Source organism: Charadrius vociferus, unplaced genomic scaffold, assembly GCF_000708025.1.
Source record: "Charadrius vociferus isolate BGI_N301 unplaced genomic scaffold, ASM70802v2 scaffold363, whole genome shotgun sequence".
Classification (NCBI taxonomy): domain Eukaryota; kingdom Metazoa; phylum Chordata; class Aves; order Charadriiformes; family Charadriidae; genus Charadrius; species Charadrius vociferus.
Window position 1 is genome coordinate 2,390,016 of NW_009647942.1, and position 23,822 is coordinate 2,413,837.

A 23,822-nucleotide genomic window follows, 5' to 3' on the forward strand; every position below is an offset into this window, starting at 1 on the left:
GTGTAGCAACAAACTTTGAACTTCTAAGAAAATACCCCTGTGAAAATGTGGGGTTTTCTTTTTCGTCCATCCCCGAACATTTCTGTTTCCTCCATCAAAATATCTAAGAATTAAAGTCCACCCACGTTCCCAGGTACAAATCTGGGCTCACAGGGGAACAGCATTTGAAAAAAAATATCTGGGTTTGGCTCATTAGATGACATTTCTTTAAAATGTAGCCGCATGGATTAATGGAAGTAGTGAAACACATAGTACTGTAGTCTGAATAAAGACTCTAATTTTAAAATAATTGTCTTTTATCACCAGGGAGTAAGAATGGGAGAGACATCTACAAATATAGCTACACTCAACATGAAACAGGCTATCAAGATCAACGTGAAGGAGGGTTGCGAAGTGGATAACCCCTGTGATTCCAACCCGTGTCCCCAGCACAGCTACTGCAGTGATGACTGGGACAGCTACTCCTGTGTCTGCGACCCAGGTAACCCAGTGACCTGTGCATTCATCCAGGAGCTGGATCACATTTGTGCTCATGCGCTCATCAGAAGAGCAGCAGCAGCAGCAGCAGCATGCTCGCAAAGTGCTCATCTTCTGATTCTTCCTCTTCCAATCAGTATTATCTTTCTCAGTCCTACTATAGCACCCTTGAAACTGCAGTCATAGACTAAGGATCGTTTGTTCTAGGCAACGCATCAAACAAACATAAAGACGGTCTCTGGTCCAAAGGGCTCTTTCCATGGACCTCCCCTTCTCTTTTTGTCTGTTTTCTTTTTCTGTTTTTTCTTTTTCTTTCCCAGCCTTTTCTGCTGTTGGATTTCAGTCTCACACTCTGCATCCTAATCAAGATACTTTGAATGTTTTCTCTGTTTTGGTGCATGTAGCCAGCACATGTTGTCAGCACCCAGCACAGTCACCTCCCATACACACAGGGAGAGAATACGAAAGTGTTTGTAACACATGCCCTGAATATAAAACTGGGAACCAAAGGCACAAGGGTGCCTCAAGCATGTTAACAGACTGTCGAAAAGAACAACCCACTATCTTTTTTGCTGAGAGGGAAAAGAGTACCTTCTTTCTGACAGTATCTCAGGGCGAATCTACTGATTATTGAAGATGTGTTATTAGTGTATAGGCTTAAAATAGATGATCTTTTGGAGACATGCAAATCGTAAATTACAACGGTTGCTGTAATTTTATGACCTTGTCTCCCCAGGGTACTTTGGGAGAGACTGTGTTGATGTATGTAACTTGAACCCATGTGAGCATGTCTCCACGTGCGTGCACAAACCTAGCTCATCCCACGGCTACACCTGCGAATGTGGACAAAGCTACTATGGACAGTACTGTGAGAGCAAGTAAGAGAATTATTTTTATTCTTGGTTTCTTGATCCTTCCAGGTACCTCTTCTCCCAAGGCAGCAATCCTCCTGCTTTGCTTTCTGCTCCGGTTAGCTTTCCTGTTACAATTTGAGTGTTCATAGTAGATGGTATTTGCAAGCTCCGTGCCCTTTGGCGCTCCTGAGCACTCTTCTCAGAGACCAGACAACCTTCCATATCCTGGGGGGCTACTTTGCTTCAGCAGCAGCTCAGGGACTCGACTAATTGTGCTGTGTTACACAGCACTGCATCTGACCTGTACCTTGCGGTGGGTTTGGCCTGAGTTTGCTCTGTGTGCCTCCTTCAGCTCCTCGAGCACACACACACAGCGATGCACCCAGTTAGGTGGCCTTTGGCCAGATAAAATGGCTTTGCAGTTTGGGTCCAGTCCCTGGGCTGGCAAAAAAACATCTCTTCTGGACAGTCTGGGAGGCCTATGTCCTGTTGCTTTGTGGGAGAAACGTGCTGATTCCCTCGTCACTGGCTTCCTGGTCTCAGATAAGCATTCAGTGACCGGCCTTATCCCAGAGAAGACGCTTTGATTTAGTGTAATATGGGCCATCCATGATGTGCAAATGAAGTGCATTTGTCTGCCCATTTAGGAATAGCTCATGTGATGTTTCCTTCCCTTTGAAAACCGCAAGCTTCGTCCTCCGCCTTTTGTTGTGTGGGCTTGCAAATGTTGGCCATGTTGTTGCCAAATTCATCTTTCATTCCTCTGGATTAGCGACGGAGAGACGTTGTCCCTTGTCATTATCTACTGACATCATGTCAAGTGCAGCATTGTGGTTTTTCGTATTATAAAGCATCGAAGTACAAACCTGGCAATTACTGTAAACAAAATTCGATGTGGTCTTTGAAACAGACGGCGAACAGCTTTTCTTTCCAAAAATGAGCAGCAGGGAGGGGATTCCTTGTGCATTATGCTGATCACAGACTCAGGAGTGTCGTCCTTTGCGCTATTGCTTGATGAAGACTTCCAGCTAGCAGAGACCCTAGTCACAGCCCTGGCCCCTTTCCAGAGCTCTCCTTGTCGGCGCTAGTGTCGGGGCATCTGTGGGACAAACTTGCTCAGAAGCTCACACAGCAGAAAAAGAACCAGTGAAAACAAAGGTTATTCTTCAGCAGGGGTGGCTTTTGAGTTAATGCACAACCTCTGACTAGCTGTGCTGCTCCAGTCATAGTCTGAATCAAAGCTGTTGCCCTTCCATGTCTCCAACCACATGTGTCCTCCTCCTCCTCCCTTGTTGCAGACCAGGGCTTTTCAGACCCTGTGGTGAACTGGCTGAGAAAGCCAGGTTGGCTGAAAGTAGTGACTTTTCTTCATAGGGTGAGCTTGCAGCCAGCTTTGTACCTGAGCCGGTGTCCCCGCAGGTGGGACAAGCACTGCTGCCCGTGGCAGGGGTGGGACAGGAACCCATGGGGGTGGGAGGTGGTCTACAAAGTGCTGGGGAGCTGTACCCCAAGGCTGTTTATGGCAGTAGGTAAACCAGGGCACGAGCTGAGCTCAGCACGGTCTGCAGTTGCCTGGTCTGTTGAAGTGCTAACACAGCCCGGCACAGCCTCTCCAGCCTGCCCCCATCAGCACTTTTCCCAACATGGGGCTGGGGCTGATGGGACCAGGGCTCTTTCCACTAGGCAGTGTGAGCCCCATTGCCCTCTCACAGAAGAAAGAGCACTTTATTTGCTCATATAGGTGTATACTCCTTATAAAGTGGAGCTGTTCTTGAAAAAGTTTATAGAAGCATTACCACCAGGGTTTCATAGCACTGATATTCTTTATCTTTTTTTATTACAGTGTTTATATATTTATATATGTATTGAGTCTTGGCTGCTGCAAGTATCTCAGCATTAACACTCTATAAGCGAATGGAGTTGAGTGCAGTTTTAGCCCAAAGCTCTTTTTTCCCAGCTTTTAAGAGGAAGCTTAAAAGAACTTTCTTTTGTTGTGATATTCTTTTATAGGATTGACCTGCCTTGTCCCAGAGGCTGGTGGGGAAATCCCATCTGTGGTCCATGTAATTGTGAGACTAGCAAAGGGTTTGATTCTGATTGCAATAAGACCAATGGAGAATGCCACTGTAAGGTAAGCAAGAGAAACCTGTCTTAAGTCAAAATTTCTTTAGTTTAAAAAGTAACTATGCCAGTAATAATTACAACAAGCGAGTAGCTGAAACAAAATACACACGGTTGTGCTTTGTATCATATATATGTGTGCAGTGTAGTTAATCTTTACCTAAAACATTTTGCTGGCACCACCCTTCACAAAATCATACTGTGCAGCTCTTATCTTATTTGCATTTGGAAAGCAAAACTGAGAGGATGAAAGCCCGGCTCTGATCTCTCTGAAGTGCAGCCCGGTTTATCAGGGGAGATCAGACCTGGGTGCAGAGGAGTGCTGGTGGTGTTTTGTGTATCACAAGTGAGTAATAGCCATGAAACAGCTCGGGCCAGCTGGGTGAAGCTCTCCCCTCTGCAATGGGCCAGCAAAAGGCGTAGCAGCTGGAGGGAGGTAAATAATACGAGAGGCTAAACACTGTCCTCAGTGCCAGCTCTGTGGAGTTTAAGAGGAATTTGCCACGGACAGGCAGGGACAGACGGAGATGCGGGAGGGGAGGCACCTCCCTCCTGAAGGTTTTACAAAGGACTTTTCACAATAGATTTTTACAATAGGCTTGAATTACATCAGAGGAGCTGTGCCTGTGCAGACCAGCGGCAGCGAATCTGGCCCCATACTCTTCCTAAATGCCAGCAGGACACACAGCAATTGTTGCATTAAATAGAGTCAGTGGGGTGCCAGCACCACGCTCTTGTGTAATCGTGTAACGCCTCAGATCAAAAGCGTTTACAGATGCGATTTGAATAAGTGATCATTGGTTGCTTTCCTCCCTGTACATGAAACAAATGGACAGTGCAGGAAGCTTCCTCTCTGGCTTGTTCATGCTATACAAGAGTGGAATTGCAAAGCAGAGAAAACTGCAAATCCTCCAAGAATATGTTTGCTGGGCACTGGCAGCAAGTACATGAAGAATAATGTGGTCTCTCCGCCCCTCTGCAAACGGTGGTCAGAACTGTGGGTCTCCGTGGCACAGGGCAGTCCAGCCATCCCCCCCAGTGCTCAGCTCTGCCTCTCCGCATTGCCAGGGATAACACAGCACACTTCCCATAGCTATTACGTTTTCTGTTAGTTGTAACATCATTATTATCCTGTGCTTTGCAAAGTTATCCCTTTCATGATGCACGTGCTGCTAGAGCAGGAGTTCAGAAAAGCAAGTAATGTGGAATGTAAGTCAAATACCTCGTGTCTGTCATTTTGGTTTTTCTAGGCAAATTACTACAGGCCCCAGAGCAGTGACACCTGCTACCCCTGCGACTGCTTCCCATCTGGCTCCCACACGCGCGCCTGCGATATGGAGACGGGACAGTGCCCTTGCAAACCTGGTGTCATCGGGCGGCAGTGCAACCGCTGCGACAACCCATTTGCTGAAGTTACTGTGAAGGGCTGTGAAGGTACCTTCTGTCCAGCAAGTGCTGCTGGTCAGCTGAGCTGCGGCTGCGGGATGAGAGCCGTGGGCGGTGGGGAGGTGGGGGTTGCAGAGCATTGAGCACGCAGCTGCATCCTGGGGCACTTATGAGCCCGGCCAGGAGCCTCCAGCAGGGGCAATGGGAGCTATGGCAGCCTAAACCTGCACCCCTCCTCCTAGGTCTATGCTAATATGCCTCACAGGGGCTGGGGAAAAAGAAAAAAGCTCATATTTCTTTAATTTTCATCAAATGGAAACATAGCTAGCTTGGGGGGGCGGAGCAAAACAGTAATCTTAATTTTGGGTGAAACCTGACTTCATCTGCTAGTGCAGCATTGCCTCAGCTGTGCTGCAGCTGAAGAGGGGGGCGAGAGCCATCGCGCCTTCTGCCCACAGAGGCTGTGCCATGCGCTTCGTGCCCCAGTCATCGCGCCACAGTGTGTGGGTGAAATGAAGGAGAAATGTTTTCCCACAATAAAGGAGCAGGCAGAGATAGGCAGAGCCAAAATCCAGAGCCCCATAATCATCCTGAGCTCTCCTCTGCCTGTACCTGTCTGCCCACACTGCTGGATAAGGAGCAGTTGATAGGTTACAGCTTGGAAGGCACTGCAGAGGGCAGGTATCCTGATGGGGCTTGGGAATTATGGGAAGGTCCTTTAGGCAGGTTGAAATATCTCTGTGTTGTGATTTTTATCGTGTCAGAAAAGTTGCATCATTTCTTTTTCTGTTCTCAGTAATTTATAATGGCTGTCCCAAAGCTTTCGAGGCTGGTATTTGGTGGCCACAGACCAAGTTTGGACAGCCAGCTGCTGTGCCATGTCCTAAGGGATCAGTGGGTAAGTTCCCTGGGTAAAATATTAACTACTTTATCTACATGCCTGTTTGAGAGAAAAAAAAAAAAAGAGCAGAAAAATGTGTACATAGGGAATAGCATTAATTCATTGGGTCTAGAGATTACAGCATAGCTCAGGCGTATCACAAGCAGAAAAGTTTAGCTAGCTGAAACTCAAGAAATTTTAAAATACATTTGGAATAGTGGCAATAAATAAATACAAAGGTGCAGCAAATAGATACATATAAAGAACAGAAATGGTGTATTTTCAAAAAAGCACAGTCCAACTTTCTATTTTCTGTTTACTCTATCAAGCAATTCTTACACATGGAATTTGTAGTTTCCAGTGGCTTGTACGTGTTCTTTAGCAATACAGCTCCTCTGGACAAAGATAAAATGAGGAAAATCATTTATGTGATGATTGCTTTACTAGTGTTGCAGGCTAATAAAGCTAAGAGTTAAAACAGAACTCACGTTTTTCCACCCAACATCTTTTCTCTAACCCATAAGTCAGACGGCTGAAAAATGCGTTTTATAAAGCATGTGAGCTGTGTTGTTTTGTGCAGCAGGCAAATGACAACCTGCTTTTTCACACGTGAAAAATGAAACCTGTTTCTGTGGGAAGTGAAACCTCTGTCTCATTTCTGGGCCTTGTAACTCTGCTGCGAGCACTTCGCAGGATGAATGAGTTATAAATGGTTATGTGACTTCCCCAGACATTACTGAGGGGAGGTCACTGCCTGTAGGTGTGCAGATTTGTAGTCAACCAAGCTTCTGTTCTGAGGATTTTGGGAAATAGAACTGATATTTTTTTTTATAAGTGATGAATATTTACGTTATTAAACAGTATAAAGTTGAATTAAAATAAGTTTTCTGCACTGTTCTGGTGGTTGACCCCAATGTGTCTTGTAGCAAATAGACTAGCAGGCAAGGGCACTTACAGGAACTGCAGTTTAAAGTGAATTTTACAGAACATACAAAAAAAGTAAGCTTTATAATAATGAATATTGAGACTAAGAACCTGAGGCTTAGTTGTATTCACCTAATCATGGAAGAGAAAGAATTTAATTAGATATTGTTCAATTGTTTATAATTCTTATTTAGATATTAGTAATTAAATGGCTTAGATAGATGCAATGTGTTATGTGCCAGTTAACTAGCACAGTGTAAGTTCTGAATTTGATAACTTGCAATTGACTGTGAAGGATCCACAGCCGAGAATTACATTTTAAAATGATTTGACAAATAGTACAAAATAATAGGCTAAATTAAACAGTAAGCTGCTCACAGACCATTCACAAGTGGCAAAAGGCAATTATACATGTTGGCTGAAGTGTCTACCGTGTGCAGCGTGCGAAAACGCCAGCATGTTTTGACATGAAGACAGCATTTATTCGGGATATCTTCCTGTATAGGCTATTGCACAGAATTCTGAGCAGGGATATGTTTTCAGAAATATTTAGGAAGTGCACAGTCTATCCCATATTTGGTATAAATAAATTGCTGAATTCATTTGAGAACATTAGGGCAGTTAGGCTGAGAGCAGTTAGGTAGATTTTGAAGCTTGCCTAACTTTTCTCTAAAGCCTGGGGAAAACGATTCATGAAGAGTAGTAGCCTAATTTTTTTCGGACAGAAATCCCAGTTTGGAAAGTGAAATATTTGTGTAACTCTAAGAAACTTGAAAGTGTAGGAAATCTGGCAGTCTGGGATCTTTGAAATCTATGAAGATTTACCCAGCAAATTCAAAACATCATTTACAATTAACACTTTGTTTCCTTCAGGAAATGCGGTTCGCCATTGTAACATTGAAAAGGGCTGGCTGCCTCCTGAGCTTTTCAACTGCACCACCAACACTTTTGTGGATCTAAAAATCATGGTAAGCGGTCTTTTCTCAGTTTTGCCTTTATTTTATAAAGGATCATCTGTTCAGACTCCAGTTTGATATCCCTATCATATTTTGACTGAGTCCTTGAACCCCCTCATTTCCCATCAAGACCCTTGTGCTTTTCTGGCTCTCAGTTACATTTTCCATTGAATTGTCCTGTCCACCTGTTCTCAAGACAAACACCATTTTGATGAAACAACTCCTTCGTGCCCAAAATCCCTAAATGTCGATTGTCTTTGTAACTAGAATGAAAGAAAAAAAAAGATAAATCATTGGGGTTTTTCTTCCTTCTTGTCCCTGATTCAGAATGAGAAGTTACACCACAATGAGACGAAATTGGATGGAGACAAAACCATACGGATTGTGAGAGTGCTGCAGAATGCCACAAAATACACACAGAGTTTGTATGGCAACGATGTGAGGACAGCGTACCAGATGATGATCCGAGTACTCCAGTATGAGAGCCAGCAGCAAGGGTTTGACTTGGCAGCCACAAGGGACGTGGAATTCAATGAAGTAAGAGAGATACTGTATACTGTGCTGAGCCTTTACAGTTCCCCGTAAAAGTTTTATGGTGATGGATAATTACATTTGTCTTTGACCAGAGTGGAGCAAATATAATGTAATTGCTTAATATGTTTCACAAATGAGTCGGTCTTCTCCATTTAGAATGCGAAGATGGTTATGCGTGTGTGTATGCACACATAATAAATATGATCATAATAACAACCAAAAGCAAAATTCCCCAAATGAAAAAATAATCAAGTTGATATGTTTTTCCTGGACAAAATAGCTTTGTGCACCATATTCAGTTTTGTTGGAAAACCTGCCTAAAGTGATCATTTTAATTTAAATGTGCAGTGAACTGCAGCCAGTTACTGACTCTGAAGGTGTCATACAATTCAGTTTGGAAACACTTCAGTCATGTTTATTAAAGAGTTGGTACATTGAAAGACCCTCCATACTGTACTGATATTTTAAGTGATGCAGGCACATAAAAAAATGCATGCCAGAGGGCTTCTGCTAGTCAGAGCATTCACGAAAGACCCAGTTATTACCAAAGATCTGACCAGGTCTAGAGAATAAGCTGTAGCACCCTCCCTGTCTGGGGGAAACACATGGTTGTAGTGGAAAAATGTGAGATGTGGAGGAAGTTGGGAGCTTTCTGTGGTCTGAAAATGTGAAGGTTGGATGACCCGTGTCAGGCTCGTAGAGCTCTCCTCATTGCCTTGTGTGCTGCAGGTCACTGCTGTCCATGCTTGCCAATACTATTGCCAAGACCCTGACCGTAGCACAGCACAGAATCAAAGCTAAAACATCCTGCTGGACCTGTGCAAGCAGAGCCCAGAGCTCAGGCACCAGTGTAGGGATGCTGGAAAAACCCTCCATGGGCCAAGACTGGCCTCTGTGTCGGCCAAAGGTGGTCTGGCTCCCAGCTCACTGCTCTCAGTACTCCAGGAGGACCAGCTCAGTCAGGCAGACTTTGGGGTGAGCTTGGAGACCCTGTGCAAGGCCAAGCTGCTCCAGGAGAGGACGTACGTGGGGAGGTGGGAGCAGGAGGAAATATGGCTGAGAAAATTCCTCAGTGTCTTGGGCTGTACAGTCAACTGAAAGTGGGGAACTGCTGAAACATTTGAGATTTTAGATACACCAGATTTTAAGAGATTCAGGCTTTTCTTTTTTTCTTGAGGAGACACTGTGCTGACACACTTGTACCTGCGAGCTGTGGAGTGAGTGAATTCTCCCATCCAGATCTTGAGAAGGAACGTTTTTTTAATCATGTTTTTTTTAAGTAAAAGGAAGAACAATAAGCAAAAAAGAAAAAACTTGTTTGGAAATCTCTGCTTTAATTTATTATTCTCTGCACTTGGCACCGAAACTCATACAGATGATATTTTCAAGAACTCCCTAGATACTTTTAGGATAGGTCAGGAATTTGACAACTAATCAGTAAAGCTCATGAGAAAAAGGAGGTAACATCCTAGGCTGAGGGAGCACAAGAAGAGAAGGAATTTATTTTTTTTTATAGTCTCAGGTAGAAGGCTGAAAAACAGATAATAAAAAACATAAATAACCTTCACAAACACTGATCAGGCCTGGTACCAAGTACGGCATGTGTCTCCTGAGTCCCTTGGGAACCACATACTGCTTCTCACCCTAGATAAAGATAGTCATACTGGCAGCCTCTTTTATCTCAGATACACGCTTGCAACCTCAGACAATACTTAGAGAATATAACATCTTCCCTGCCTGCTTCTAAATGAAACCTAAATATTTGCCTTGGCTATTTTAGAGCTTAAAGTGATTAATTCCTACCATCATTTTATGCAGATTTTACCTTGGTTACAAATTAGGTTTTGACACACCAATGTAGTTCATATGTACACCAAGTTAAAAACTTCTTAAGACCTTTCCCATTTGAGCCATTTAGCACTCTCTTTTGGGGTCTTCTTCCATTCAGCCTGAGGGTCCCTTTGCATATTCTTGTAAGAAAGGGCAGAAGGAGCAAGTCCTCAGCTAGAACTTCCTTTTTAACACCATTTGAAAGCATCATAAAAATGGGGGGAGAACAACATGATTTAAGTTTTCTTGTGTATTTTCAAGTGTCTATATGCAAGTTAATATTTGCTCTAGTCATTCTTCACCATGTAAGTTTTCCTAGTTATCCAGGAATCAACAAGGTTTAAAAAAAAAAATCAAAATAAAAGAGAAAGCGATATTGCTGTCTGTGGCTTTCTTTTGATTTTTAACATATCACATTATTTTGATTTCCCCAGGGAAGTTCTTCAGTGTATATACCAAGCGCTCTGCTTTTCTTGCTTCTCATCTCTCCTAACATGGTTAGGTTTTCCTTTGGCATTTTCTTGCTAGGTTTCCTGTCATAAAGGGGAAAGAAAGTAGGCAGCTCTCCTACAGCTTCCAATTTTGGATTACTTTGCTCATAAAAAGTTTGGAGGGATTTGCTTTCTGTAACAAAAAAACCTCAGGGTGAGTAACTGGTGTACATATTTTCATACGGCTGCAGTAGAACATGCTTGCATTAAAATATTTCATTATACACTCACCTGAGGCAGTAATGCCAATCATTTTCAATATTCCCCACTTGAAACCCAGCACTTTGTTTCCTTCATAATTTAGGCTTGTAATTTCTTTCTCAGAATATTATCAAAGTGGGTAGTGCTTTACTGGACCCCAGCAATAAGGAGCACTGGGAGCAAATTCAGCGAACGGAGGGTGGCACTGCTCACTTGCTCAGGCACTATGAGGAATATTTCAACAATGTGGCCCAGAACATGAAGAAAACCTACATGAGACCTTTTGTCATTGTTGCCGCTAACATGAGTGAGTATCTGTGTTGAAAACAGCTATTTTGTATTAGAGTTTTAAAAATGTGCTGGATAGAGGTGCTAACTATTTGTTTTAGTAGTACCCACTGAGAAACGACATACTTGGATTTTCTAATCTAATCAGTGCATTCATTTCAAGTCAATTGAGCCTTGATCCATATCTCTCAGTTGCCATGGGCGCCTCCTGGGAGATCTCTGATCTGTTTTCCCCCTGGGTGGTGCCACTGCTCTGTGTGGCATTTTGCTGCAGCCACAGTAGCGTACAGATGGTAGGAAGGACAAAGTTTGTAAGTAAAGGTAATGCCTTTTGAGACCACCTAGTATAGTTGAACATAGTAGGTCACATTTTTCAAAGAATCACACCACCACCACCTGAAGAATTACTGCAGTACAAAAAGAAAACCCTACTATTGATTGTATATCTCTGATTTTCACATGACTTCCTAGCCTGGAACCTATCCAGAAAATCATCTTGTGTAGAAATTCCTGTGCTGAAAGGTATTTTCTCAGAATCGCCCATCCAAGCCTTCCAACACCCTCCCAGCCTCATAAAACTCATCAACAGAGCAAAATCCTTGGGGTCCAAAATATCCAGAAAGGCTCTAAACTGAGAAGGAAACATCGCATACGTACCAAGACACCTTCCCCACCTGTCACAGTAAATGCCTCCTCTGACAAGCAAATAGCACCTCCTGCATTTGCAGGACTGTGATGTACTTCACAGATGTCCTGGTGGTACACGTGCAAGTGAAGCACAGCAGCCACAGCCTGGTTGGCCTCTTTCCCCATTTCTCCCCTGCCGTCTCTATTTCATTTTCTCCCCCGGTACCAACAGTCTGAGCTGATCAGGTGTTGGTGATAGTCCTGCTCTGACTGGGAGGTGAGACTGAGCTGGGTGACCTTCAGAGGTCCCTCCCAAGCAGCATTGCTATCTGGTTTTTCTTTCAGAGGTGGTCTAAATTATTATCAGCCTGAGCTTGTATTTTGCTTTTCAAGCTGCTGCTTTTATTTCAGACCTGAAGAAGGGCTGATGTGCCCAAAAGCTTGTCTTATTTTCCCAACTACACCCGTTGGTATAAGAAGTGAATTTACCTTTCCTACAAACCTTGTCCTGAGAGTGCTTCATGTCCATAGACACAGGGGCATAAAAAGCAAAGGCATGAGACAGTCAAGCTACAAAGTTCATAAAGTCCTGCATCAGCTCCCGGGGGAAAGGATTATTGTTGAACTAAGCCAAACTGGAATACTTTGATTTCTGTTTAATAAACCAAAAATGGAATATTTCCTTTTGATTCATGACTATCAGAATCAAAATAACTGTATCTTCACACTCAGAAAAAGAGTATGCTCAGTATTTTAACCAAACTGAACTGAGATGAAAACAAAAACCAGAATTTCTTGCAGCTTGTAAATCCTGATTTTTTTTCAACCAGCTCTTCCTGGGTAAACAGGCATGAGCTTGGGAGGGATGAGGCAATTCTGGCCTGAAAGGGGTCTGTTTTCTTTTGAACAGTTTTTTCAGGTGAACATGGTGTTAATGGAGTTTCCTAATGGCTCATCTGGGAGTTATTTAGAGACTAGGAAAGGAATGGGAATTTGCAGATCTTAACTTGGATATTTCTTCATATAGAAACTTGCAGTGGATCACAGCTTTTGGTGTAGGGTTACCCCCAGGACTTCCAGCTTCTCACTTTTATTAGAACATCTAAATTGGCACTCAATCTCTTAAATGGGAAAGTTCAAGCCAACTCAGCTGCTTTTAAATATTTTGGCAGTTAGACAACAGGCAGAGCTCATGAGGTGAGCCAGAGAGGAACTGCTTGTGTAGAGGAAGGAGAACTGGAGGACTAAGGAGTAGTCCCAGGGAAAATCCAGGTTATTTTCTTTGCTTAGCTGACTTTGCAATTTAACAGGTGTAGAAGAAGTATATTTCTGAAGCAGCAGATTTAGCCTTCCCTACAAGAAGCAAGTCTGAAATTGGAGCATGCCACTTCTATATTTCCAATGTCGGCAGTAGTATTTTCCTAGTATGAGATGCTGTCTTGTGAATTCCTTTCCACTGCAAAATAAATTTATAATTTGATAAATGTAACATAATGCTGACATGTAAGCCCATAGTTGTCATTTGAGGTATTAATTGAGAAAAATTAAATTTGACTTTGTATTTTGGGGTTTGAATGTCTTCTCTGTGTTGTACAGATATTTTAACCTTTCAATCACGTTTCATTTTGTTGCAATATCATATTTGAAAGGGCTGAAGTTAATTTTATGGGAAACTTTTTTCCTCTCAGTTATTGCTGTTGACATCTTTGACAAGTCTAATTTCACGGGAGCTAGAATACCACGATTTCATGAGATTAAAGAAGATTATCCAAAAGATCTGGAGTCATCTGTTGTCTTCCCTGATACTTTGTTCAGACCTTCAGACAGGAAAGGTAAAACCCTTCTGCTGCTGTTCGGAGGGCAATTTTGACTAGCTCCCAAGGAGTGTGATTAATCCTCGTGAAGCGGAGTGGTACTAGGCTGAGAGCGGGGCGGCCGTCTACACAAGCGAACATTATTTAGGGATGGAGCAGCTGTGCATACTTCTGAGGCATTTTGCCTGCCGGCAGCGGTGGGAGCATGGGGGGCTGCGTAACTGGCTGTACCTGTCTGTCAGGTCTCACTCGTGGCCCCTCGAACTGCCCTGTCAGTGCGGGAGAAACCCTCTGTCTCTGTTCCCACCGGGATGAGACGAGATGGCTGCCCAGAGCCTGCAGCCCCACAGCCGCCTTCCCCCGGTCCCTGCAGAGATGGAGGGAAGCGGTGTGAGAACTGGGGAGTCCAAATCTGGGAGCTGAGCCGGGTTATCAGAACTAGACAGCAAATAAAAAGTCTTGAGCTGCTCAGGGAGATGGGTGATGAGGGAGAATGTGTGGGGAGGTACCTGCTTCCCAGTGTCACTGAGGTGCCTGGAGATTGCTGAGAGGAACCACGAGTTACCTTGGGCAAGGGAAGAGAGAGAGGGTAACTTAAAGTGCAATAATTATACACATACCGTGGCTGAATATCCTCCAAATGGGGAAATATTAACACTTGAGAAAATAACACATAATAATGAATAACCTAATACATCTTTATAACTTTTTCCTCAGAAACAGGGCACCTGCTTGTATGACTTGTATCTTTTCTGTAAGGAAAAAGGGAATATGAATTTTAAGAGATACTGCCAAAACTGAAAGCTCATTATATAACAGAATTAGCAGGGAGAAAACCCGTATGACCAATTCTGGTATTTATAACACTAGCTTTGCCATATATACAATTTAATAGCATGTGTATTGTTTTAATGTTCTCCTTAAATCACGCACAGAGTATTTATATACTTATGGATCTTCTAGCTTAGAAATGGCTTATTTTCTTGCTAGACTAAATGATTATTCATGGTTCAATGGTTATTTGATTATCAGCTATGTAACTATGAAATGTGCTAAAATTTTATTAAAAATACCAAAAATAACATTGTGAGCCTAGAGTTATAACAACAGTAACATCTCTGTATCTTTGCAAAGCAAAATTACCAGTTTAAATGGGAACTCCAAAGTTTTATGGAAAGAATTTAATATTTGTATTAATTCCATAGCAGTGCCTACAATGAAGCCTTCAAATCAAAAATTATCCTCTAAGGTGAACACTGATGCACTAAGCTCTGAGAGTGCTTTTGCAAAGAGAAAGAAGCGACACCCAGATGACTCAACACATCATACTGTTGCCATGGTCATTATATACCGATCCCTGGGACACCTCCTGCCTGAAAACTACGATCCTGACCGAAGGAGCTTGAGGTAGATTTCTTCCACTTACTCTGAGTGTGTGGGGAAGGCAGAGCTGCTTTTATAGTGACTGAGTGTCACCTGTGCTGCAGTTGTCACCACAGTACTGTCTCTTGTCCTCCTCTGGCACACTGTGGGAGAATAACCACTTCAGTAGTGCTGGGACCTTTTGGAAACACAGCTGTCTGGAAGGCTGATTGATGGGGCATCTGCTTCGCTTTCTGAGTGGAAGTGACTGGAAATCTTTTATTTGCAGAACCTCACCAAATCAGTGCTTTGCATTTTAACATGTAGGTCACTGTGCAATTTTTCTCCTTCTGCAGATTGCCAAATCGCCCTATAATTAACACACCTGTAGTGAGCACAGCCATTCACAGTGATGGGGACCTTCCTCCCAACCTGGTGGAAAAGCCCATCATAGTGGAGTATGCCATGCTGGAAACAGAGGAGAGAACGAAGCCCGTCTGTGTCTTCTGGAATCACTCCATCACGTATGTCTCCTGCTTGCTTTAGGGCTCTGCCTGGCAACTGTCTCAGTAGCAGAGAAGGTCCGCCCAGGAAGATAATTCTGGAGGAAGACCCTTTTTACTCAGTTTATTCAACTGGCAGCTGATTCCTGGTGGAATAGAGCCATGTAGTCACTTCCCACCAACATGAGAAAAATGAAAATAATCATCATAACTTCTCAAATAAAGGATTAACCATGTGGTTTCCAACAAACACAATGCAATCATGTCTTTCTGCAGGGTTTATTTTCACCAAGCAATAATAAATCTCACAATTTCCTTGTATTTGCTCATGCTGTTGGCCCACAGATGTATACCTGGACAGGCATAGTCCGATTCCAGTGTCTGAATTCATGGCTCGTCTGAGGTCCCTAGATCAGGACTCTCATTTCTCCATGCCCCTCTTTTTAGGAGGGCAACTCCAAGAGATGATTCAGTTCTTACATGAGCTGCATCTTCTTCTGTTACACTCCAGTGACTATGGACAGAGTACCTGGCAAGCGAGCACCAACACTTGATGTCTCAGCCGGGGCCACCACAAAAAAATTACAAACCAAGTCTTTGGGTTGGTAAGAAGCAGGACGGAGGTTTTGCAGATGAAATTATATGAGTAGAGATAATAAATCTTTGAATCTCAAATTTTTGAATCGAAAGTCAACCCAAAGACAGTTCCACTGAAAAGAAGCAACTTACCTTTCCTTCCATCAACTATTGTGGATTTGCTTTCATTTGTTTTAGTGAAAAATTGGAGGGAGAGGAGATACCTTCTTTGGGACCTTAGACCTCTTCCAGTTGTTAGGAAGCAATCCATATATAAGCAAAACATAAGCAGAAAGTATTTGACTGTCTAGGAGGAAGGTGTGAGGGAAAGATGAAATATTCTGAAAATGTGTCATTTTCCTGGTTCCAGCAGTTTTTTTGTATTCACTAAAGTTAAAGATACAGACATATTTTTCTTGAAAATGTGAAAAATGTTAGGAACTGTATCTCCTCTCAAGTGTTTTGTCGGGTTTATGGCATTGTGGAACCAGCACAGTCCTGTTGGAGACTGTGGATAAAATAAAAGAAAATGGGAGGTAACGACAGGCTCTACATGTTATGATTTCACAATATTGTAACTATTACATATATAGTGCAATTTTCAACCATAAAACCAGGTATATAGTGAGAGGAAGATATTGTCTGCCCAGGGTAAGAGGAATACCTGTTACTTGTTTCCTAATGATCCAAAAAGTCTACTGAACCTATGGAAAAATCCATTAAAAGGTAATATCCTGTGCTGGAAATAAAAGAGCAAACTAACCTAGGAAATGTTTGCCTCCTAGTCAAAAGCTTCAGGAGATTATATTGTTGAAAGGATCAAAGAGGCAACAGAAATCTGTTACATTGGCAATAATAAACTACTCCATTTGCCTGCATGTAAAGTAGTGTAATTACTGCTATGCACAGATAATTCTGCCAATTTATGAGGGAATGGCAAGTTCTTTTTCATAAATTTTTAAACATCGTATGGGCTTGAATAACTCATTATCTCTGAAGTGATTCATCTATCAGCTATTTGCTGGCAACTTCAATGGTATTGTTGTCTGTGTTACGTCTTCCTACAGCCACAGTTAAAAAGCAGCTTTTAAACTGCATGTAGTGGAAGAGTTTTTAAAAAGTTAGTACTTTTCAAGGGAAAGTGATATTAAAGCTGTTTTACAAGTATTTTATTGCTGAATGAAAAAGATCTCCTGTAATATCTAATTAAAAACTCCTTCAGTAGCTACAAGAGTATTTTTATTCCTCATTGACTTCAGAATAGTATAATTAATAGTGATACAAAATCATTTCTGAAGTCATTGGAGTTAACCAAGGCTGCACAGGGAAGAATTTTTAAGGGAGCAGTTCCTCCCCAATGTTAGTACAAGAGATCTCCCAATATGAAATATTATTTACTGGTTTTAACCTTTTCTTGTGTACTTTTCAGAGGAATGCTACAGCAAAATCATATTACTGCTGAAAAATATTTCACATGAGAGCTTCACAAGCAGAGTCTAGATCTAGGAAAATGAGGATGACTCAAAAACACATGTGTGCCTGTGGTTTTGGTATTTTTTACCTTTGTTATGCCCAGTTTGCTCTGTGCAATCGCTTCACCATAATGTTTGTGTGGTCACTGGCCCAAAAGCAAATTTTCTAAATTTTTTTTTTAAAACTCAAAACAGATTGTTATAAACTCACAAAAGTTGGCCAACAAAGCCAGCTGTCATATCAGAAACTGAAGGCTTTTTAAGTTGATGATATTCTTTCAGGCAGGTGACACCTATAAATATTTCTGTCTTGGTACTTACAGTCTTCTCTGATTGCAGAGCAAGAGCTGCCCCAGAGAGCAATAGCAGTGGGAGGTGAGGGGAGATCAGAGGACGGCTCTCAGAAATGCCTTTTTTATGCCTTTTTTCCCTCCCTGCATGATTGGCGGGACAGTTGCCTGGTCCTCCAGATGATGTGAGCTGTTTTCCAGAAACCAGAGCCATATCGCTTGCCAGTGCAACCATATAACCAGCTTTGCCGTCCTGATGGACATTTCAAAACGAGAGGTGGGTGATGACAGGCTAATGATTTTCAAGGGCTTTGGTTTTCAAGGGCTTTGATTCAGAGCTTGAGCTTGAGCTTTGAGCATGACTCAAGAGTATCATAAGCGGATTGTTCCCATGTTGCAGTGTGTCAGGAGTGCATTGCCCCGTGCCTGACAGCACCCACTATTGCATCTGCTGAAAGAAGCTTCTTACCTGGTTGGTGCACCCTCTGGGTGCTGCCCGTACACACTCAACATGTTGAGTGACTTAAGAGGTGGCATCGTCCACACCTGGTAGTCCTAAAGCAACTCTGTATGTTGTAGTAATGAAAACATCGACATTCCAAGTAGTAGATTTGATTGGAGGAGAAGGAAGGGAAAACTCCCAGAGGTCCTGTCAGTCTGTCTTTCTACAGAACGGGGAGGTGCTTCCTCTGAAGATTGTCACTTACACAACCGTATCCATCTCGCTGGTGGCTTTGCTGATCACCTTCATACTGCTGGTCCTGATCCGCACGCTACGATCCAACTTGCATAGTATCCACAAAAACCTGGTGGCCGCCCTTTTCTTCTCTGAGCTCGTCTTTCTTATTGGAATCAACCAGACTGAAAACCCGGTAAGAGTTTCTCTGTGCTTATTGCTAGATTTGTTGTCAAGCTTTAAATCAGGGGGTTCATACTGTGACTTTTCCCTGCTTCGATCTGTTTCACTTTCTCTTCTTTTTTATTTCTGCTTGGCCTCAACAATAATTTGGAAAACATCAGACTTTTAATATATTCTTGTTTTACATGATTAATAGCAATGCCAGGAGATAGGACTATATCTTAATTTCAGAGAATAAATGACAGCAGCCCTGTTGAAGGCTTATCCCAGGAACTAAACCCTGAATACTGATTTCATCCTTCCTTTCCATTGGTGTGTTTTCTGTCTTGCTTTGTCTGTTCAGTAGGATACTCTCCAGTTTCTCCTGCCGCAGGTACCTCACAAGCCCAAATGGCTCCTGGTGTTGACCGGTAGGTTGTCAACTATGTGTTGCTGTGCAGGTGCTAATACGCATGTTGCAAACCCACCATGGCCATTCTTGAGAAGCCACTTGCCAGGCTTGGGACAGCTTGCTACATCCAAGAATCAGTAGGAAACCTGTCACTTTGCTTTGTACCCTCCAGCCACAGTGACTGTTGGCTTCAGCACATCATATCTGTTGCCAAAGCTTAGTGCAGGCACCTCCAGCATTGCGCTTGTCAAGAAACGCATGCTATGAATAGACTGAATACGGGATATACACCACACATAAAGTGTGTATGTTCTGTACCTAGGACCTCATTGCTATCTTAACTGCGTAGCATTATCTGTAGTATTGCTGCTAATTCTTAGTAACACCCATCTCAAAAGTCATGGTTACCATGCAGTCAGGTAGGAGACAAGCAGGCAAGGGTTCCAGCACTGCCAAGCTTCAGTCACCTTTACCAGTCAGTAGGCAGATGGGGGATGACGTGCAATAAAAAGTATGTCCTTAACAGATACGAAGAATATTCAAAATGTTAGTGTAGGGATTATGTGAACACTCTGAAGGAAATTTATATTCTAGAAATCTTTTACTGTACATGTTTCAATCTAAATTTTGAAAGGGAAGTACAATCTTGAGATGAAAACACAACACACACAAAAAATTAACCACATTGTCTAAGCAGCAGAAATATAATCATAGAATGGTTTAGGTGGGAAGGAACCTTGAAGATCATTGAGTTTCAACCCTGCTGCTATGGGCAGGGACACCTCCCACTAGACCAGGTTGCCCAAGGCCACATCCAGCCTGGCCTTGAACACCTCCAGGGATGGAGCTTCAACAACCTCTCTGGGCAACCTGTTCCAGTGCCTCACCACCCTCAAAGTGAAAAACTTCTTCCTAATGTTTAATCTAAACCTGCCCTCTTCCAGTTTAAAGCCATTCCCCCTCATCCTATCACTACATGCCCTAGTAAAAAGTCCTTCCCCAGCTCTCCTGTAGGCCCCCTTTAGGTACTGGAGAAAATGCCTACATTCAATGGGTATCATCGCTGTTATGGTAATGACACCGTTGTGCCTGACATGTAGCCTCACTTACTATATAACTTAAGCCTAAAGTGTCACCCTGGATTCTGATATCCATTTGAGCTATAACATGCATTTTAGAAAGTATTTGACCTTGACTTAGAGATTTGGTGTGGTGGCAGAGTCCCTTACCTCTGTGAGTGTGAGGTCTTGTGGTGTCTCATCCCAGTTAAACATGCTGTTAGATTTTGTCTAATTTCAACTTCCAGTAACTGAGTGCTGTCAAGACCTTTTCCGAGTAAATTTGGGAGACCTCTCTTATAAAAATTGTTTTCTTAGGAAGCTTCTGTTCAATAGTATTTCTTTTGGAAAATTAAATAAAATTAAGCTGCTTTAATTCTTCAATTTTTAAGATTCAGGTTATTGTGTTGCCTTTTTTCTGGGCTTTCTTCCCCTACTTTACCATTTGTAAAATCGTGAATGCTAGACTGGACAAAGGTTTCCAACTGGTAGTGTCATTTCCAGCCCCATATTCCAGTATTCCCTTGCACCAGGAACTCCAGTTATCTGCTGCTACAGTGAAGTCTTCTGCAGTGACCTGCCCCCTGGGATATGGTTTCACATTATGTGTGACCCATGTTGTCTTTGTTTCATAATATAGGAGTTTGCGTATTAAAATAACTTTGCCCAAATGAACTCACCTTGCCAATTGATCCACAGCACTCCATGTAACTTGACCTTTCCCATGCCTTCTTGAGCACACCACTCGTTTTTCACTGCATTTCACTAGCAGGGAGTTTATACTCTTTCAGCTCTCTGACATGAATACTGAGGAGCAGGGCGCCAAGCACACATCCCTGCAGGATCTTACCAAAAATTATGCTGTAAATGATGGCTCCTCATTTCCAGGTTCCTTTCATAGTATCATGAAGCACCGAGCAAAGGTTTATAAGAGTAGTAAAACAGTTCATTACATCAATACTAATGGTCGTACTTGGTGAGATTGTTCCCTTTTGCTCTTTCCCATTTTCATGCTTTGGGTCTCATGGTGTGATCAAGTCCTGTACTGTTACCAGGACTCAATGAAACACCCCAAACCTTTAACCCACTTACAAAGAGCTTTAATTTACAGAATGTATTTCATACATCAGAAAGCCGCTCCTTACAGCCTACCTAGTCAATTTGAGAAGTTAGGAGGGCTGTAAGCCATGTCTGCTTGAGACAATTATTCATCTGTCTGTATGGAATGAGAGTTGTCTAACGAGTCATGCACTGATGAACATAAAGAGGGAAAGAATGCTGGAGCACAAATAATGCTACGCTGCTTGGCACCCAGCCTGGCTTTTATGGGTTTCTGTAAATTAACAGTCACATTTCTGGGTGAGGTTTTAATCTTTCCCTGGACTATTGATAGAAAGTGATTTATTTTCTTTCTTTTTTTCTTACCTGAAAAAGGTAATGTTCAGGGTAGCAGTCTACTCATATGCATGTGCCAGTAGGAACAAAAAAAGCCCTGCTTACTTAGAAGGAAAAAAAGTCTTTTATTTGGTGAGCTACATTTTCAATAACACTTGGTGTTATAATAAAGCTGATGTAGTAAGTGAATCCAGAAAGTTGGCGGTCTTTGTACGATTCCTTTGCTTGGCAAAGCTAAACAAGGAAACTTACATTTCGGAGCACTGTACCTTGAAAAAACACTAAAAAGTCATGCCAAAATCTGAAAGCGGAGTCAGTGCTGCACAGGAACAAAAGGATCCAAAACACAATGTAAAACATTTTGAAACAAAAATCAAATGGTTACACAAAGGGTGCTTAATTCAAGCTTTTCTACAGATCCTTACCAAAATCCTTTGCTTTGCTTTTAAAAGGAAAAGGTTAATTGCAAAATTTCAGTTCAGGTGTTGGATGCTTGTGGTCATTCCCATCAAACCATTAAGTTGGGGAGGGAAAGCTGGTTAGCAGCTATTACAGAAATGCAAGTCTATGAAGGTCAGAGATTTCAAGGTGGCCATTTAGTCACAAAGATGACTTCAGCTACTAGTTTGCCCAGTGTAGCTGTTTCTCTTAGTCACAGGAAGGACTCAGGCTCTTTGGTTTCATCAGGTCCTTCATTTTTGCTGCTGTCAGCCTGGCAGAGCTGAGTGGTCCACCTTGTACTGCTGAAATAGGATTAAAACCAAATTCAGACCTGGGACTGGAAGCTCCAGATCCATCCCCGTGTTCCTAGCTGAAGATGTTGACTACCCAGCCAGCACGAGCCTCCTTTCTGCTTGTCCTCATGACTTCTGTGCCTGACTGCAAGCAGCACAGCTGCAAGAGATGGATAGAGCTGAGCATTTCTGCACCCAGGATATCCTAGTGCCTGGCGGTTAGGACAGTTTTCTGCAGTGGATAAGAAGGGGGTTAACCCCCCCTGGCTCAAGCCAGGTAGAGCCTAGAAGCCACTCTCCCACTTTGTAGTCAAATACTCTGATTTTGACATTAGGTAAAAGGTTGATCTGTGGAGTAGGTGGTGATCTACTCTGGTTGCATCATTTTAGTTCAGTGATAACGGCCAGGCATCCTCTATGACTTGTTGAAGTATAGATGTGCAAGGTCTGCATCATCAGTGAAGGGCAGAGCTGCAAGGACAAAAGAGACAGCCACTGCCTTATCCCATGCTTTTACTTCTCAATTTCTTCTTTTTTAAAGAGTCCCAGAAAAGGAGCTGTATATGGAACAGATCTTTTCAGATCTAAGACACAGTCACATAGGAGAAAAATGGTCTGCTGATCTTATGCTAGATCATAGGATCACATCAAATTTTGCCTGTTTGTGAGACAGACATTACATTTAACTGATAAGAAAATTCCTCAAAGGAATGCTGGATTTCTTTCATTAAGATCTATAGATCATCTATTGCTCACATTCAGCATGTTCATTTTTCCTGGGCTGAAGCTTCATGGATTTCTGTCCCCAGAAGTGAAGGTTTTCAGAGCAAGAAGGACTTCCTCAGGGACTGGTCCTAAACTGAATACCTCACACCTCTCCTACACCTCTGCCTAACTCAGGGACAATTTCTTTGTACTTCTTTATCTACTAGCTTCAGGCACAAACCAGTGTCTACTTTAAGACAAAACAAGACTACCAGAATAGCACACTTGAAGAGAGAGATCTCTCTCTCCCTGGAAGGAGTGAAGTAGCAGAAAAACCCTATAGGATGGCTCTTGATGTGGAAATTGGAGACACCGAGTCAGTCCAAGGATGAGGGTGGCCGTTCTCAGGAGCAATTTGTTGGCTTTGCAGTGAGACCAGTTTAGCTGATGCGGTTAAACACACTGTGGCTGAATTGACTGTAGTGGCATTGTGCAGGTGAGACTCATACATGAGGCAGGGCAGAGGGTCTGCAGCCTCCCTAAGGGCATCCCCACCTCCTGCTCTGCACCACAAGAAAGAGCCAGGAGCTCTGCCAGCCCTGCTCCTCCTGCGAGCAGAAGGAATTTGGTCAGAATAGCCAGAAGACTCACCTGTGCAGCAAATGTGCACAGAGAAATTAGCCACAGAATGTGGACAGCACAGGCAGTGACCAAAGCATGTTGGGTTGATAGGGTAAAGTTGAACCAGACTCAGAACAGACCACATAATTAAAAAAAAAAAAAATAGTTTTCACAATATGAACAGCTTTTCTGAAACTCTGAAAAACTTAATTAATGGAAGTGTATTTGTTCTGCCAAAACCTTTTTATTACACTTGCCTTTAGCTGCACAGAGGAGCTGGTGACTCACCAGGTTGTGATTCAGGAGAACAACTGTAATTTCCCTGCCCTTTCCCTTCTGCAGTTTGTGTGTACCGTGATTGCCATCCTCCTGCATTATTTCTACATGAGCACCTTTGCATGGATGTTCGTGGAGCAGCTCCACATCTACCGGATGCTGACTGAAGTGAGGAACATCAACTTTGGGCACATGCG

At 42.7% G+C, this 23,822-nt stretch overlaps 1 protein-coding gene across 1 annotated transcript in view; it reads left to right on the forward strand.

Moving 5' to 3' along the window:
- CELSR1 (cadherin, EGF LAG seven-pass G-type receptor 1) overlaps nt 1-23,822 on the forward strand; it is a 174,455-nt gene that overhangs the window by 134,665 nt on the left and 15,968 nt on the right. The window contains 14 exon segments of the mRNA XM_009883222.1: nt 307-481; nt 1,214-1,355; nt 3,342-3,462; nt 4,703-4,886; nt 5,635-5,736; nt 7,516-7,610; nt 7,926-8,135; nt 10,778-10,961; nt 13,258-13,401; nt 14,589-14,790; nt 15,102-15,266; nt 17,734-17,863; nt 18,258-18,458; nt 23,692-23,821. Coding sequence (XP_009881524.1) covers nt 307-481; nt 1,214-1,355; nt 3,342-3,462; nt 4,703-4,886; nt 5,635-5,736; nt 7,516-7,610; nt 7,926-8,135; nt 10,778-10,961; nt 13,258-13,401; nt 14,589-14,790; nt 15,102-15,266; nt 17,734-17,863; nt 18,258-18,458; nt 23,692-23,821 — 2,185 coding nt within the window.